Genomic DNA, 18955 nt, shown 5'->3' with positions numbered 1-18955 from the left:
GGCAAGACCAGCTTCTTGCACAAATGGCTAACCAAATCCATAAGGAGCCTCTTTGATACCCATCTTCCTCTTGAAGTAATTTGGTGCTGCCAGGACTACTTGTGCCTCACTATCATGAACAGTCCTAAATTCTTAAAACACTTTAAATGTCATATTCTGTAGTCTTTGAAAGATTTGAAGAATCCCTACCTATCTGAAATACTTCTCTGTACATCCAGAAAATCTAACTGCCATGACTACAAGCTTGACTACTACAGATGACTCTCTATTTACCTATATTTCTTAATTATACATTACACTTTTAAATGAACTGCACAATCACAATACCTTAATCAAGAGCAGAAATATATAAACACAGTATAACAAAATTGACCTTAAATTTGTATCAATAAACTAAGATACATACCAATGCAAATATCTATAGCATATCCCCCTTTAAATATAAAGAATTTTAAATATGGGAACATTCAAGGTTCACGCAGGTGAAAGGGCCACCATGGGTGGAGTAATCACAATTTACGTGCTCTTACCACTGACTGAAGAAACTACTGACGGAAGTGTATCCTGTGGATATGTCTCATGAGGTATGGGGATTTGGTGACAGAATGGACAGAAACATTCTTTATTCTGCTCTGTGGCTTGGGGCATCCCCTGGAGGTCCTTTGGGGAGAGCACTGCATTGGATGACGCAACTGCCCCTCTGCTTCTTCTCTGAGGTTTGGAATTTGACTGCAGTTAAGGAGTGTGACAGAGGCAGGACTCACATTTTTGTTTTAACTTTCTAACATAAAAGAGGTTACATGGGGAATGAAGCCTTCCTCTCCATGTCTCAACTGAACGGTGGTATTTTCATGGCCATAGTTCTTTTGTTTTGTTTTTTTCCACTCCTAGGAAGAAGCAATCTCATGGGCCTAGGGCAATCCATTTATTTCTCTTCCTGACTTTCTTCCCAGGCTTTAGTGTCAAGAGGGATCAGTGAGCTGCTCATGACTGCGGACGATGGCCTGAATCTGAGAAAGGGCCGCTTGAAAAACGGTATGGTATTGGCTGTATTTATTTTTATGCTGGACAAGTTGGAAAAGCACAGATCTTTCTATGGTTCATCCTTCCATTTCCCGGTGGTAAGAACTTGTGGTCAAAACTGAGTTAGGACATAGGACCCAACCTCGGTGCCCAGCAGCTGCTATGACCAGAGCGTTACTCCTCCCTTTCAAATGTTGAGTGGCCTAGCACAGGGAAGAGCTGAGACACAAGTAAGCTGTCTCCAGCTCTGACAAGTGTCCCTGACTGAACCACACAGAATGGAGGGTTTTCAGAGCAGTGGTACTGCCATGGACCCAGCCCTGGCCATTCTCAGAACACATGAGTCCAGAGAATAAAAGCAGGTTGGGAGTCGGGTGGGAGGGAGTAATTCTCAGGGGTCGAGCACTTGCTTAGCATATGTGCATGGTATCAATAAGAAAAGAGGAAAGAATGAATGCATAGGGACCAAGACAATGAAAAAACAATTTCTTGAGTTCTTCCCTATAAGCGAATTTGTTAACTCCATTGTCTTCGAATGCTCTCGTTCCTAGTCTTTTTAGTGTGTGTGTGTGTGTGTGTGTGTGTGTGTGTGTGTGTGTGTGTGCGTGTGTGTGTGTGTGTCCTTCTCTGCTGTAGATTAAAGGTTAGGATAGTGATCTGATCTAGAACACAAGCATAAAAGAGATCCTGGATTTGATCCCCACAACCAAAATCATCAAATTTTAGAGTCTCAATTGCTTCATTTGCTTTTCATGTATTAATTTGTGCCATGTGGCATATTTTAACCACTTTTTAATATTCAAGACCATCACTATAAGTTCTAAGCAAAGGGCAATGTGTAAATCCATTAGTATGTGCTTCTGTGGCTATAAGTGTGACATCTTATCTTTATCGCTAGCTCTGGATACAGCAGTATTGAAGTGAGAATTTGGGAGGCAGATGTCCAAGAGATGTGGTCCGAATTCTGCAACATGGTTCTGGGAGAGTCTGTACTGTGCAGTCACGGCAGGATCTCACGTGTGTTCTTTCCACCCACAGTGCTGGCCACTGTACACATGAAGAATATAAGGAGAGAAACATATGAAGACCTCGAATCCATTCAAGTAAAGGCCTTTCAGACATGACAGCCACTTTGCTTCTTGCCCTACCCAGGACTTCTTGGCTCACTTGTGGAGGGAAACCTTAGTAGTCATTAGTTTAGTTAAAATCTGAGTCTGCGGTGTCCTTAACTATCTCTTTCAGGTGGTTTTAGGTTCAAACTGTATAAATCAAGAACACTTGGTCCACAGGCCATAGTGTTTGAATGCTGTAATCCTAACTCTTATTCACTCTGGTTTTGAGGACATTGCTTTCTGCCATAGTTGAAAGTCCACCATTTGTCATAATCCCTTCACCGATGCAGCCCCCTGTAATTGAACATTGAGATAATTTCTCTGTGTCTGCTGTTTCTTACCAGACCTCTACTCAGGTCACCCAGGAAAATAAAAAGATTCTATTTTTAGAAATTTCTGAATTCTACTTTAAGGATGTCTTGAAAGAACAATATTAAAATCGCAGTTGATACCCTGCCCACCCCAAAGCTTGAAAAAATGAAGTCAGTGAAGTCAGAGGAGGAGACAATGTGGCTGGGAAGATCACGTGGGGATGGGAGAGGAGGTCTCGGAGCTCCTAGGGGTGGCAGGCTGCTTTCAGTTAAAGTGCTGAAGCCCTGGGTGTCACAGCTCCTTTGCAGGTCGTTCGGGGCTGCAGAATTGGGGAAGAGCTTCCTAAACTGATATGTTTTTTTCTCCCTTCAGGGCAGAAGCCCCATACTGATGATGGTGTATACGACAAACTCTTTTGACACATGGGGAGCTGTCCGCCATTTTGGAGATCCACAGAGTGAGCCCTCCTTATGAATTTACAGGGGGACTTGTCTGGTTCTTTGTTTTATTTCTTTTTTTCTTGTTGGTTAATATACTTGAGGTTTAGGGGCAAGGTTCTCAGATGTTGTATCACTTAACATCAACTTAGCTAAGTAGACACCATCTAGACATCTGCAGACATCTGCTCAGATGGGGTGGCCACAGACTGAGCACCTATAGAGTTATTGGAAGAGGATGGAGTGGCCATAGACTGAGCATCTATGGGGTTATTGGAAGAGGAAGTTAAGTTTCTGTAGTTTTCATTTTAAATACACTTCACTATGCTACAAAAGTAATGAGAATGAGTTCTTCTGGGAGAGGGAACTACAATGAAGGTGTGCTGGGAATAGACAAGGGGTGTTTGTATAATCCCTACTCGGCTGATTTTGACTCATCATTCTCTTACTCTTACTGGAGAATGGATGATGGCCATTTAAGTGGAGCAGAAGGTAAATGTGACTGGTGCCATCATTTCAGACTTGTCACTAAGAAGTTGACAAGTGCCCTAAAAAAGTCATGAGCAATACTTGATATACAGTTCGTATACTAGAAAGAAAGATTCCCTCAAAACCTAGAGAAAAAAAGTAATTAGTGATTTTGGATCATGAAAACAAACACTGTCAACTACTCTAAGCAGTCCTGGCTCATCTAGTAAGATTTTCTGCACACAGGCTCTAGCAGATCTTGAGGATTTCAGGTCTGTAGCTTGAACATCCACTACAAACTAAATTCGTACATCCTAATCCCACCCCTGCTTCCCCGTTTCTTCCCACCATACTGCAGTGATGTTGAAGGATGTGCGGGAGATGTTCATCCTTGGGTTCTCCTTCAACTTCTACATGTTCCATGGTGGCACCAACTTTGGCTTCATAGGTGGAGCTAACTCTTCCAATGGTTATCTACCTGTAGTAACCAGCTATGGCAAGTACTTGGTTTCTAGAATTATCTCTAATCTGGGCTTCTCCCTTGTTGAATCTGAAACATGCCAGGTTAGGCCCCCAAGGGAAGTCTCTTCCTCTGTCTTGAGTTTCTGTGTGCTAGAATCTGAACTTTAGTATTTGTTTGTGACCACACTAGATCTTGGGTCTTGGCTTTTTGTAACTTTGTGAGCAGTTTGAAGAGTAGCTTAGTCTGCCTATCTGTTGTATAGAACCTTATTTCACCTGTTGTTTTAGATCCCCTAAGAGTACCAGAAGATCCACAAATGTATCTTTCTTAGCCTCTATCTTAATTAGGGTTTCTGTTGTTACGAAGAGACACCATGACCAGCAACTCTTATAAAGATAAACATTTAATGGAGTGGCGGCACATAGGCCCACAGATGGGTGCAGTTTGCCTCTGGTAACGCCTCCATACCCATCATAGCTTCGCAGAGCCTTTTAGTTTGGACTAACATATACAGAATTCTCTTACCATATACCCAGAGCTTTCCTCTGGGGGCTGATAAATCATGGATCTTTTTGCTCAGAACTAAGGGATTTTTTTTTCTCTTCTTAAGGAAAGAAGCTAATTTTCTTGGGGGAAATGACACATTTCTCTCTGTTCTTTAGATTACTGTGCGTTGCTGACAGAGGCTGGCGAATACACGCCTGAGTATCGGGTGTTTCAAATGTTTTTTCACTATGTTACAGGTACCCAGCAGCAACTTCTGTGTGAACGGTGACTTCAATTTCTCCAGCGGGATCTGCTCTGGGAGGAGGGATTGGGGAAGTGTGAAGACCTTTTGGGGAGGAACCCAGTTTGATCCAGTTCATCATCAGCACTAGAAATCCACAAGATGCAGAGTCTGCTCTCGTGTGCTCAGCATGAGACCACTTTCCCTGATCTTAGCTGTGCCCACCACCCTCTAAAACTTCTAAAAGCTAAGGGTTCCAGGTCCCCTTACTCCAAGCTATTCAGCAAGTATGTCTGGGTTGAGGTGGGGAAGAAAGGGTAGGACCTGAGAGCAAGCACATTTGTAGCTGGGTTTTAGGAGAATCTAATGAACAGTTAGGTTGAGAATTCTAGGTCTACCAGCTTGGTCAACATGCTCCTCTTTTCTAGGACAAAAAGGTCCTTTTTGGATGTTTAAGGACCCTTATTCATTAGCACGTGCCTTACCTCCTCCTGGAATTAGGATATAAGAGCGTGTGACGGGGTCCTTCGTTTGTGGAGACTGTGGCTCAGCAGGGTGCCTGGTGTCTCTGAATGGTGTTGGAGTAGGTCCTACGATGGCCAGCCATGTGCTTTTCATTGCAGATATTTCCACAGACAGTCGACCAACAGCTACAAACCCGGTCGCCTATAAGCCATTGATACTCTTATATTTCCTCACCCTGTGGGATGTCCTGCCCCATCTGGACCAGGTGATTTTTTTTTCTTTTTTTTGGATATTGACACACGGTATCACTTCTGTAATATTTTCTTCCTCTTCGTATTTTCTTCCATCCTCTCTTTTGTTTTAAAGATTCATTTGATGTTGAACATTCTGCCTATATTTCTGTAAGTGGACCACAAATGTGTCTGCAGAGGCCAGAAAAGGCCTGGGATCCCCTGGACCTGTAGTTAGAGACTATTGTGAGTGACTACTTGGGTGCTGGGAACTGAATCCAAGTTGTTTGCAAGAGCAGTACACTGTTCTCACCACTCAGCCCTCTCTCCAACCCTATCCCCTACTTTATTAAGGTGTTAGAATGGACTCAACCTAGTGATGTAGGTAGGCCTTCTGTCTATGTGTTATTTTCATTGGTTAATAAAGAGTCTGCCTCAACCCTTTGATAGGACAGAAAATTAGGTAGGCAGAGTAAATAGAACAGAATGCTGGGAAGAGGGCAATGAGGCAGACACCATGGAGCCAGCCACCATGTCAGACATGCTGGCTTTCCCGGTAAGCCACCACCTCGTAGTGCTACACAGATTAGAAATGGGTTAATCAAGACGTGAGAGTTAGCCAGTAAGAAGCCTGACCTAACGGGCCAATCAGTTTTATAACTTACAGAGATCTATGTGTGATTTTTCTCTGGGACTAAACAGCTGGGGGGCCAGGCAGGACAGAAACCCCAACAAACCAGCCCCCATCATGTTAAGGCAATGACTTTTAATCTTTTGTTTTTTATAAAGGGAGGCTTTCTCTAAACTTGTCATTAAGTTTAACGTATAAAACATAAACTAGGTTAGTCAGGGTGTTAGTTCCTTTGTATTTATCAGTTAATAAATACATCATCTTTCATCAGCTTTTTACCTGTAACTGTGGTTGTATAGAAACTGGGTGAGTTCAAGTATTTTCTTTAATCAGAAAAATGAATTCATGTGACTTCCAAAGGTGCAATGGGATGGTTTGCTGCTGGGGTTTTTTGTATGGTTATAAACGTGCACAGTTTGGCATGTCTCTATGCCACCATAGTCTCTTTGATGCTCAGAGTGGCCCATTGTTGTCCATCAGGATCCCTTCTGGGCTACTGTGTCTTCATGACAGGACACCCAGAGCTGTTAGCATCTTTGTTGTTTGTTCCCCTGGAGGATCTAGGCTGTGAGCCTCCTCAGACTTGGAATCATCTGTTTCTCCAAGGGAATGGGAGGGCTTTAGTTGTTGTTGTTGTATATTGTGTATAAGTGTGTGCATGTGTGCCTGCATGTGTGTGTTTGCACATATGTGGAAATGCATGTGGGAGTCCAAAGTTGATGTCATGTGCTTTTCCTGATCATTCTGTACTTTTTCATTTTTATTATTCAAAATTTGTTGTTTGTGTTTTTGAGACAGATTTTTGTGTGTGAAGCTCTGGCTCTCCTGGATCTAGCTCTGTAGACCAGGGTAGTTTAAATTTATTTATTTGTTAATATATATGTATATATGTGTGTATTGTGTATGCATGTATGTCTTTATTTATATTGAGGCAGTGTCTCTTCACTGAACTTGCCGCTCTTCAGTTCTGGCTAGTCCTTCTGGTGACTCGACACAGAAATCCCCTGTTTCTGTTCACCACTACTGGGATTATAGGCATATGCCACAATGCCTGTGCTTTTCTTGATTTCAGCTTTTCATGTAAATTATGAGGCTAGCTCATAGGTTGCCATGTAGAGTGAAATTTGAGGATGGTGGAGAAACCAAAAAAGATAATATCTATGCTATGCATAAGATTGGTTATCATTGTGTATTCCTTCTCAGTCGTCCCATCTGCAAGGCTGTTGGGTCATCCCTTTGGAGAAGTGGGTTCTGAGATTCTTGTCTCTAGCCTGACCCTTCAACATGTTTGTTGCTTCGTTCTCTACCTTAGCCAGCCAAGTCTGTCAGGCCACTCTCTATGGAGCAGCTGCCTGTGAACCAAGGGAACGGCCAGTCCTTTGGGTACACGCTTTATGAGACCACCATCTTCAATGGAGGCCTCCTCACCTCAAGAGGTCATATTCAAGACCGAGGGCAGGTAGGGAATCTGTGGCTTCTAATGGCACTTTTCTGTTAATATCACCCCGTGGTACTGAGGTGAATGTCTAATTGGTGGTCAACTCATTTGTCCTTCAGAAAATTATCTCTGTTGTTGTCGCCTTCCTTCAGTGAAATCCTCTATACATAGACATGCTTAGGTATATAATTTTATAGGAGACGATAGTGTTCTAAAGTCCAGGAGAAGCTTTTGTAGTCCCTATCCTTACCATGAATTAACCCCTGATATTTATATAGCATATGAAACATTAGCTCTTGTCATTTAAGTCTTAAAGCACCAAGCTGTGATGTGTTCCAAGTGGAAAATCCTCAAGAATCATGAAAGCCTTTCAAAGCAGGTGCAGCTGGGAAGTAACAGTGCGCTGCTGAGGGTTCCATCCCACTCCAAGCTAAGAGCTGGTCTCTGTGTTCTGACAGTTCCCTGCTCTTCCTCTTTTCCATGTTACCTTTTCCCAAGGCTTCAGGTTGGGCATTCCTAGTCCACAGTCAGAAATGCTCAGTGAAAGTGTGATGTGCAAACAATTCCAGATGGGACTGGGGAGACGATTCAGAGGGAATCGTGTTCACTGCAAAATATGAAGACCTGGGCTCAGATTCCCAACACCTATATAGAAAGTCAGGCATGGCTCCATACGTCTGTGAGACCAGCTCAGGGGAGTGGAGACAGGAAGATCCTAGGAGCTCAATGGCCAGTCAGTCAATCTAGCTGAAACATGAGTTCCAAGTTCAATAAAGAGACCCTCCCTGTCTTAAAATTAAGGTAGGAGTGATTGGTAATACCCAGTGTTAACTGCTTTCCTCCAAAGGCACATGCATGGGCATGTAGACCCACCATACATATGAATACACACACATGCACGCACACTTAAACACACACACATGCACACACATGCATTTCAGAGAGTTATTTTACTTTTTAAAACAGAATATTTTATCAATTCTTTGAAAATTTCATGCAATGTATTTGATAGTTTTACTCCCAGTCCTCCCACTAGCTCCTCCAGGTCCACCCCTTCCTCCTTCCAACTTTGTGTCTTCTTCCTCTTCCCCCTCCCCTTCCTCTTCTCCCCCTTTTCCTTGTCCATGACCTCCTCCTCCTCTTCCTTCTTCTTCTTTTTTAATAACCCACAGAGTCTAATTGGGCTGCCTGTGAGTATGGGACTATGGTCGATCTACTAGGATCGCATCCTTACGGGAAAGAGACTCCCTTTCCCAGAGGCTGTCAACTGTCAATAGCCCTGCACTTACCATTGGGGATTATTGAGCTTCTCCCTTCCACATGTAAGAATATGAACAGGATGGGTCTTCTTTAGGTCTTACATAGGTAGCCACAACTACTGTGAGTTCATGGGCAGCAGTCCTGGCATGTCCAGAAGACAATGTGTTGGTCTGGTCCCCTGACCTCTGGCCCTTACAATCATATCCTCCACTTTCTCAAGGAGATCCGTGAGATTTGGGTGGGGAGTGATAGATCCCACTTGTGGCTGTGCAGTCCTCAAGGACTTGTTCTCTGCACTTTGGTCAGGGAGTTTCTGCTTAACCACTGCCCATGAAGAAACTTCTCTGATGAGGACCGGAAGCTACTGTAGTCTATGAGTAGTGCGATGGGTTTAGAATCTGTGTCCATTTAGGAGAATAATTGTTCTCCTCTGGGACCTGTGAGCTCCTCAACCATAGCTTATTCAGATGTACAAGACCACATATATGTTTTCTACTAAAGCAGGACTTAAATCCAATCAGAAGGCAATTGTTTATCCGCATAATATTCACGCCATTATTGCACCCTGGGCATATGTTGACACATGATCATTATCGTAGCTCACAGCGATTGAAGACGGGTCGGTCTATTGATAACTCTTTTTCCCAGGAGCCCACATAATATTTTCTGGTAAAAGGAAGATCTCTCTCTTTCTAATGGTCTATTTATCTATCATCTATCTATCCTAGGATATATGCATGTAAATATATATGTATATATATGTGTGTATGTATATATATATGCATATATATATGGTTTTTCAAGACAGGGTTTCTCTGTGTAATGGTGCTAGCTATCCTGGAATTAGCTCTGTAGACCAGATTGGATTGAACTCACAGAGATCCACCTACTTGACTCCAGTTGCAAGGATTAAAGGCATGCACCACCACCACCACTGGGCCACTAATATATTTAACTTCTAACGTCTGTGAAAAATCCAAACCCAGAAAACCTCCCAAATCTGAAATGCTTATGCCTGAAGCATTTTGAATAAACAGTACTCAACCTATACTTCTGGTTTTCGTTTGCTTCTTTTTCACATTGAGCCTAAACTATGTAGACCAGGTTGGCCTCAAATGGACAGAGATCTATCTGCCTCTGACTCCCGAGTGTCGAGATTAGATTTGACCATATACTGCTATCAGATTCTATACTTCGATATGCCCTTAGTTTTGAAATCATAAAGATATACAGATAGATGTATAAGGACAAAACTTATCCATATATCTTTTTGACTCCAATCTTCTTTCTCTCCCCTTCACATTTTCTTTCCTTTCTTTCTTTTTCATCCTTTCTTCCTTTCTTTTCTTTTCTATCTTTCTTTCACTCTCCCTTCCTTCCTTTAATACCTTCTTTACCTTTCTTTCTTTACCTTTTCTATCTTTCATTCTCTTTCCCTTCGTTCCTTTAATTCCTTTTTTCCTTCCTTACTTCCTTTGCTTCTTTTTCTTTTTTTCTATCTTTCTCTCTCTCTCTTCTTTCCTTCCTTCCTTCTATTCCTTCTTTTCCTTCCTTACTTTTTGCTGCAGAGACATTTCTTACACCTCGGTAGACATTTATCTGTACTTGCTATATCTTCCATTGGTTTTTCCCAGGGTGCATACACTGCTCTCCTAAGTCAGCCCTGTGTTCCTTTGTGGAGTCACAGCTTCTCACATATAATCTCTGTCCAGAAGTTCCTTTGTCACCTTATCTTTGTTCCATATTTTCTCCTGGCCCCTGTGTGGTGCAGCAGTTCTTGGCCTTTGCTTTCTCATGTAGGCCTCTGCTGCTTTAGTTGGTGTCTTCTCTGAAAATACAAAGCAGGTCTTCCTGTTTCAGACCCTTCCATCACTTTCTACCTTCCTCTCCTACTTGCCATCCCTCAGAGTGCCACGAGTCTTCTGCTTAGGACAAGCATTCTATCTTACACATCTCTGCTTGCTGCCCACCTCCAGCTGACTCCATGAGCCAGCCTTCTCCATGTCTGCAAAGCAGCCCGGCTATGGCCTGTTCTTCTCTCTCATGTTCTCCACTCAGTCTGCTCATAGCATTATGACTGCTCTTGGAAGGTGTTGTGATCATTTCTTTGTACTCTTCAAACTAGGCACCCTGCATTCAAGAAAGACATTTCAACAGCAGGCTTTTTGAATGATCACCAAATATGTAACGTCTGTAATTAGACTCTGGTAACCTTAAATTCAGAGTACTTGTGTTTTCTGACTTAAGGATTTTTATTGTTACAGTTTACTAGCCAAATTGCATTTGAAAAAAAAACTGATTTAGATTAATTAATCGAGAAAATAAGTTATTCTTATATTGTCTTGCCTGACTAAGGTTCTCTGGTGGTTTGTCTGGTGTTTAATCAATATAGTAGTTCTGTTAGTTTGTTTTTCTGCTATTGTTATAAACACCGTGATCCAAAATGGCAATGGGAAGGAAAGGCTTGTTTGTCTTGGAGGCTACAGTTCATCATCATGGGAAGCCTTTACAAGACCTCAGGCAAGACCCAGGTGACTAGAGCTGGCTTGCTGCCTGTACCTCACCCAGCCTGCTTTCTTACACAACCCAGAACCACTGGCTCTAGGTGGCACCACCCACACTGGCTGAGCTCTCCCACACAAATCATTCATTAATAAGATTGCCCACAGGCTTGCTGACAGGCCAATCTATCTGAGACATTTTCTCAGTTGATGTTCCTTCTTCTCTGGTGACAGTAGTTGGTCAAGCTGACAAAAAAAAAAAAACAACAAAAACCTCCCAGCGGAGTTGGTAATAGGGAAAATAGATCTGTGCAGAGCACCCCTCAAATCAGTTAGAATGTGACAGCAGGTGCTCCAGACTCAAACTGGGAGTGTCTAGCCGAGTTGAGCCCCTGAAAGGGTGGAACACGTGGGGGTAAGGAGGACAAACACAGAACAGTCTCTGTCTCTCGGTTCCATCTCCTCCCTTACTAACATCTCCTTGATAATGCTTATCCACTCCTACATTCCTTCTCCTCTAGTTTCCTACAGGTCTTTTAAACACTGCCCCCCACCACACTCCTTGCCTACACTTGATCCAGGTTCCAGCTTTCGTTGGGAGCTCTGGCCCAGGCTGCACTTCCTGCCTCTTCTCACGGCGCTACTTAAACTGTCACCTGTTCTTAGTGACCCTATGAGTCTATGCAGATCTGGGAGACGTGGAATTCATTCTGCCTCTTGCTTGGTTTATTGCATTTTCAGTACTGCGTTCCTTCCTTTCTTTATGAGACACTAACAGTCATCTCTTCTTTCTTTTTCAGGTGTTTTTGGATAACAAATACATAGGAGTCCTGGATCATTTCAAGAACGAGCTGCCTATTGTGAAAAATGTATATAACACAGTTCATGGATGAGACATTCCAGTTCCAGCTAGGCCTGGGCCCAAGAGTTAGTGAGGGCTTATTATAGATTATTCTCACTCCTCTGCCCGTGGTCTCTTCCATGCAGAGGAATCTAACAATTCCAGGGTCTCAGAGATCTTGGTGAATGTCCTTTGAGTGAACACCACATCCCCCCTTGAATACTCATTGTCTAGAGCTAGTCACCATCCAAGGGAGTCTTTGTTTAAATGTTCAGGTGACTTTTTCAGGGAAGGAAGAGGGAAATCAGGAGTACAAGGACTTGCCTGTCCCATAGCTGGAGAACTACAAGGTCCCGTAGCCTGTGATCTGTCAGTCACCTGCTCATGGCCTGTCCCAGCTCCAGGGAGGCCTAGACAGTCTGAGGGAGGGGCCAATTGAGGTTTACTCTGGTCTCTCTTGAATAGCCCTCCAAGAAAACCCAGATCCTGAGGATCCTGGTGGAGAACCTAGGCCGAATCTCTTCTGGGTTGGATATCAACAAAGAGAGAAAAGGTGAGTCCTAGAAGAAGACGCTAAGGTAATGGAGCATCAGACGCTATTGCTCCTCTGCAGGACAATGGAAGTTGGGAACAGGTTTGTGTTTGGAAAAGAGCATATGTTTTTGTTCACGAGACACCTCTATACAGAAACTGTTATATTTTTGTGTTCTTTAGTTCCCAAGCCCGAGACACAACACTGCCACCCACTTAGTGAGAGTTTCGAAAGTGGTGCCAACAGAAGGAAGCTATGGTGATGTGCCAGGTTAGGGCTCCTCTCTAGGGATATCAAGTCTTCACTGTCAGGATATCTAGGGCTTGTGTTTATCCTTCTGCTTGGGTCCAGTCCGCCTGAGCAGAGTCACACCACACACAATTTTTCCCATAAGAGCTTTGGCAAACCTGAGTTTGTCAAACCAGAAGTCCTGTGCTGCTCAGATCTGCAGTGCTTGCTGTGATTTTGTGCTGTTAATGTGGACTGTGAGGCCCTTACTAGGAGTGTACACCTAAGAGGATAATATCTGTGTAGGGCTTGGGCTTAGGTAACATAACGGCAGAATACTTGCCTAGCGTGCCTGAAGCCTATTGAGTCCAGGTGGTTTAATCCTCAACACCACCAAGTGAAAGGGGGAAATCTATGGGGTTTATAGAAGCCTTCCAGCCAGATGAGGCCAAGAGAGCAAGTTCCTTCAGGGAGAACCCTGACTGCAGCCTGTGCATACCTCTGCCCTGTTCAACTCCTTCCCACCCACCTCCATTCCTGTTTCACAGGTCTAACTGGAGACATCTATCTGGACAAGATTCCTCTGAGACAATTTAGAATCTACAGCCTGGAAATGAAAAACACCTTCGCACAAACGTAGGTGCCTTAAATTCAGCTGATGAAAAGTGGCCAGGGTGGAGTTACAGATCAGGGATAGAGCATTTTACCCAGCAATGTGTGGCCCTGAGTTCAGTTGCTGAACTGTAGATGAACAAAATAAAATAAAATAAAACATACCACAAATTGGTGGATAAGGAGAGCTGGAGAGATGCTCAGAGGTCTGCAGATGAAGCTTTTGATTTCCAGACAGAAAAATAAAACCTGATGCAGAGTACTAATGAAGTGATGCCAAGTTTCTCAGATGCCCGGGAGAAGAGAAGTGATTGTCCCTTGGTCCGCTGGTTAATTCCTACTGTATCATGAATGCCAAGGACATAGCAGTTACCACAGTGGGAATGGGATGCCAGGCTTCATAGAAGAGGTCACAGGTGGCACATTAGCGCAAACAGATAACATCTCACTGACTCTTGATCCCCCATAGAAAACTTCCGAAGTTTCCTGAGTCCTGGAAAGTAGTTACAAGACATGTTCAGGGCCCTGCCTTTTTCCTCAGTCATTTGAGAGCTGGAGATCCTCCCCAGGACACCTTCATAAAAGTAAAGGTCGGTGCCACTTCTCTCCTGCTATTGTGCCCCAGCCCCTGGCACAAAAGAACCTTCAGAAAAGCTCCCCAGTACATGAACCCTGTCCTGTGACATGGAACCAAGCTCCCCCGGTCACAGCAAGTCATAACCATTCGAAAGGTGAAGTCTTTGAGGACCCTTAGTCTAGGACAAGGACAGGGAAGAGATGCACAGAGGCGTGTGCAGCAAGTGTCAGTGAGACTGGCTGGTGCAAGCTCTGTAGCAGGGATTGAGTGAGTGTGACCCAGTAGCTCTCACACATAACCCCAGATGTAGAGACCTCTACCACTGGCTTGAGCTCACCATCCAAGACATGCCATTGAGGGCATGTTGGCAACCATTCCTGCTATTGCACAATTTGATCTATATTTTTAAAGCCTGATGTGTTTTGGTGATAATTAGATTGTAAGACATCCCTTCTGATGGCTTGGGCCAGCCCGCGGGAGATGAGATGGAAATTAGAATCTTGCTAGAGGCTGATGCTGAGCCACCTCCAAGGCAGGGTAGTGGCACAAGCTCGAATGTTGCACACCCTCCCACATACGACTTCGGTTGTCTATTTGGCCCATGCTAAGGTTTAGTGTGCCATTGGGATAGAGGTCTGTTTGTTTTCTATCTTTACATCTAGAAGTTAGAATCTGAAACTTCCCTATCTTGTTCAGGGCTGGAGAAAGGGTGTCATATTCATCAATGGACAAACCCTAGGACGATACTGGAATATCGGTCCCCAGGAAACCCTCTATGTCCCTGCTGCCTGGCTCCATCCTGGAATTAATGAGGTGATCTCTCGCAGAGTCCCCTGCTTCCTAGTTCCCTGTCTTTGAACTCTGTTCTGCTTCAGGAGGAGAGCTGAAATCTTCTGGCTGATTAGCTTACTTCTTTATACAGATCATGATGTTCGAGGAGTTGACAGGTGGTCTAAAGATCCGCTTCTCCAGAGAGGCTCTACTCGGTATGACACTCCAAGGGGTCATTTCAGCACCTGCCCTTCTTTAGCCCTTGTACAATAGGTGGATTTTCTCTTCTGCTGTCACAGTCCCTCTCATCCCTCCCATTTTAAGATGACTAAACCCCTCTGTTCCTCCACCAGCCTCATCCTGACTCCTTAGTCTCTCTTTCTGACAGTCCCTCCATGTTGTCAGGATTCCAGTTTCATTTTGATGCAATCTTAGCAACTTTCACTTCTGTCCCTATGGTTTTTTCTCAGGCTGCCATGTTAGATTTCTCCCAGGTACCCTTTCTCATGCCCTTTAGCCAGTTTTCATGGGAAGGAACACATGGATCAATTACATTGGACACAAACAGTGTCCCTATAAGGCAGTTGCTTTTTTGGGTACCCAGGATCCCGTGAACCTTTTTTGGTAGCAAGAGACAGATATCCATGTGTCCTCTGATACCCACCCTCCCCCAGGGCGAGCAATCAAGCTTGAGACTTTGTGGATGCCATGCAAATGCTTTTCTAAGGATTCAGGGTCCAGCCCGAGGTAGCCTTATGTAGAATCACTTGTCTTACTTTAGTGGATTCTTTAAACCTCCTGAGCAAGCTTTCTTGTCCCCACAGGTCAAAGTTCTATTCTTTCGTGATGGGCGTATGGCACACAGTAGACTAATAAGATTTTCTTTTTCAGCACACTGAGTCTCAACTATTGAGAAATAAACTAGAGGACAGACAGCTGAATCCCATCCACCGTGATGGTGGGCGTATCCCATGAGTCCTGACACTTAGGTGGGTCTCTTCATCTACCCTGGCTTCCCCCGTGCCAAGCTTCTGTTCTACCACCCGTCTCCTCCATTGACAGCAGACCTTTCTTTTGATTTGTTAGTGCACTTGCTTCCAGTGTTTACACAAAATGGGCTTTCCTGTTTCTTCTATAAAAATCTCTTCAACCATCAAATAAAATTTTGGGGAAAAAAAGCAAGAAGTTGTTCTGACTATTTGATATTGCTAGTGTAATCTGAGATTATTTCCAGGAAATCAAATAAAATAGAAACTGCAGGCAATGACAGAGGGGTATCATATATGGTTTCTGGTTTGAGAGTATAAATTCAGCAATATTTTCTTTTATTTTCCTAGTGGTCATGCCATGCTATTGATTTTTTGTATCCACATAAAACTCTTGTTTCTTGGAGACGGGGTCAGTCCTCTAGACTTTCCATCCCACCTTTAGCATCTGATTTAAAGTCCCTGTTGATTACCTAATCTACACTTGGTCCTTCTAGGATATTTTCAACTCCACTGAGCTGAATCAAAGGGCACAGAGAGTTGCCCAAGATTCTGGGGTAAAACAAGTTGGGGGGTTGAATTCAGGCTATAGAGGGAAGATCCATTTTTTAAAAAACTACTACAATTTCTAGTGTAGTGTGAACAGACCCTGAATTAGGTTACAGACTGTGGGGGAGGGGACTTGGGAGAGGGTCCTCTGAGAAATGAATCAACATGGTGCCAAGTAATATCGAGGAGGCTGTCGCGAGCCTTATTCCTGAGCGGGCATTCTGCCTTTACTTAGAGGTCTGCAAGTAAATACTCAGGATGACCACAGTGTTTGTTCTAGGAACAAGCTTATTATGCCAATAGTCAAATCTCCAATTGTTACTATAGCAGGTGTAGGCAACATCAAAACTATAACAATCATTTAAATCTCTAGTTATTCCTATGGCAGATATAAGTAAACATCAAACCTATAACAATCCTAGTCAAACAATTACATCACACCTTCAATCACATCACACATTCAGCAAGGGTTCCTATGTCCTAGGCAAGGTCTTCTATCCTATCTTACTGAGGCATTGGTGTATACGACCTGATAATGGTCCGTGGCTCTCGACATAGACCTCTGGATCAGCAAGTCTTGATCCGCAGGCAAGAGCTAGTTCTCTGGCTCTTGGAAGGTCTCAGCTGTCAAGTTGCTGGTTCGTTGGATTCTCTATGACCGCTCTGACAGCATGTCTAGCAAGTCATTTTGAGAATGTCTTCTGGCTGTGAACCTCAAGTTTTTATACGGTTTTGTGGCCGCTTACTTTCTTAATTCTAGATTAACACACATGTCTGCTTATCATATAGTTACCACCACTGCACACATTGCTTCATGCTTTTCAGTTTCATTTTGTGTGTCACTTAATATTGCATTTTAACAAACAAGGACTTGTTTGTCCTTGCAAACTCATAACATTTCACTTAATATTTCCTCTTAATACTCCTGGACTTGTTTGTCCTTACAGACTCATAACATTCCACCCCCTGATACCCGAAATGTAGTCAACATAAAGGGTATCACTATCAATCTGTGTTCATTGATTCCGGACTATCTGGTGGTGCAACATGAGGGTTTACACTCATTTCAGCCTGAACTGTTTTTGGGTATAATGGCATGTTTGCACCTCTAGTCATAAGCATAAATGATCTTCTAAATTTAAAATGCAAACGCTGTTTTGTCATAATTTTGTAATTTCTATACATTTCATACCAATGCACATAAGCTGCAAATTCTTTAATTATTTCTTCTATAAAAGGTTTTAGTAATCTAAGGCAAAAGCTTTGGAGACTCTGTGCTGTGAATTTATTTTCTAAAGGGCTGGCACAATACCAATCTCTTTCTAGAAGTCTCAATGCTCCTTCAGGATCATGTCTTATCATAGCTCTGTATATTTGATAATGGTTATGAGATCCTTTGGTAACGTAAGCTGAAAGGATCGATGCTAGTATATGTAGCATGGTTTCAAAGGGATTCCTGTCTACATATTTTCGTGGATGATGAACATGATGTTCCACTAAGTTCCATAAGGTATCATGTTCTGGTGTTCCTGACAAGAATCTATCAGCAAATCTATAGTTACAAACGTTATATTGATTCACACTATGATATGAATATCCCATTGTTTTCACCAAATCTCTAATCACATCAAAATGTCTATAATAGTAATGTTTAAGCAATATTTCTGGTCCTCTGGGCTGGCTGAAATAGGTCGCATCTTGTTCCTGATGGATTATACTGTTTTCTCCAGTTGCGGGTTTGTCTGCTTTCATAATGAGTCATATCTTTTTTCTTTCTCTGCAACACATTATAAATCTCAAGCATATTATCAAAACAATTAACATTCCTATTATCATTATGCTTTCCTTAATCCAATGCCACCAATGATAAATTGGTAGGCATACAAAATCTAATCTAATCATTCTAGCTATTATATCAAAAAATGAGCATTCTTTCATGTTTTTATTCCAATCCTTATGTATATAGGTATTTGTTCTAATTAATCCCACCAAATTATGTATCTTATCTTATCTTTATTTCTTAATAATGACTGTTCTGCATTTTCTATTTTCCTATGTATATTTTGCAGCTGTCTCTCATTGTATTCTGAGGCTACCTGTAATTCTTGTTTTTTCTTGATAAATGTGTCATAATGTTGTTTCTCCAATCCTTGTAATTGGAGTGTTGGTGAGACATATGTATGTTTTGTTCTTATTGATATTCCTGTTACTAATGTTTTATTGTCTATTTCCACTACTGAACAGTTATGCAACATCCAACATCCTGGGTTTATTATTAATGTGGTTTTGGTATAATTTAGAGTTTGTCTATTTAAGTTAGTACATATTAGGTTTTTGTTTGTATTGGAGCATATCATCCATGTCCAATCCCCCATGTCTTGTATTGTGTCTGACATTGTAGTTGCTGTTAGTCTAGTCTCTGTTAGCTTGGATGCTGGCATATGAGGGTATATGAATGTATTAACCCCCATGCCTAGGCATTCTTCTTGTGGGATATATGCTGGTGTACCATTCATATTTATCCATAGAAAGTGGTCCATTGGTGTTACCCATGTGGTGTAACTTAGACTATTCCATGGGTCTAATTTGCTATCCCATCTTTGTAGTACTGGTCTGGTGTGGTATGCGTGGAAAGCATTATGTGTGAATATCTGTATTACATTCAGATTGCAAAATCCATTTTCACACGTACTCTCCTCGCTAGGATCTAATAGGGTCTGGAGCTCTGGTGTTTGTCTACCTATTCCGGTTATGAATAGGGTGTCTAGTTCACTTTTTGCTTGATCTATTGC

The 18955-nt window shown here is 42.7% G+C and overlaps 1 protein-coding gene across 1 annotated transcript in view; it reads left to right on the top strand.

The window, feature by feature from the left end:
• Positions 1-14887, top strand: part of LOC148122398 (beta-galactosidase-1-like protein 2) — a 33907-nt gene extending 19020 nt beyond the window's left edge. Inside the window, exons 7-19 of the mRNA XM_087905752.1 lie at positions 954-1035; positions 2062-2126; positions 2820-2904; positions 3711-3848; positions 4478-4558; positions 5166-5272; positions 7181-7327; positions 11868-11936; positions 12374-12461; positions 13217-13304; positions 13750-13870; positions 14554-14670; positions 14780-14887. Coding sequence (XP_087761878.1) covers positions 954-1035; positions 2062-2126; positions 2820-2904; positions 3711-3848; positions 4478-4558; positions 5166-5272; positions 7181-7327; positions 11868-11936; positions 12374-12461; positions 13217-13304; positions 13750-13870; positions 14554-14670; positions 14780-14887 — 1296 coding nt within the window. The remainder of the gene's footprint in view (positions 1-953; positions 1036-2061; positions 2127-2819; positions 2905-3710; positions 3849-4477; positions 4559-5165; positions 5273-7180; positions 7328-11867; positions 11937-12373; positions 12462-13216; positions 13305-13749; positions 13871-14553; positions 14671-14779) is intronic.
• The last annotated feature ends 4068 nt before the right edge of the window (positions 14888-18955 follow it).

Source organism: Myodes glareolus, chromosome 4, assembly GCF_982192425.1.
Source record: "Myodes glareolus chromosome 4, mMyoGla1.1, whole genome shotgun sequence".
In the NCBI taxonomy this organism is placed as follows: Eukaryota; Metazoa; Chordata; class Mammalia; order Rodentia; family Cricetidae; genus Myodes; species Myodes glareolus.
This window is presented reverse-complemented; position numbering and strand designations above follow the sequence as displayed.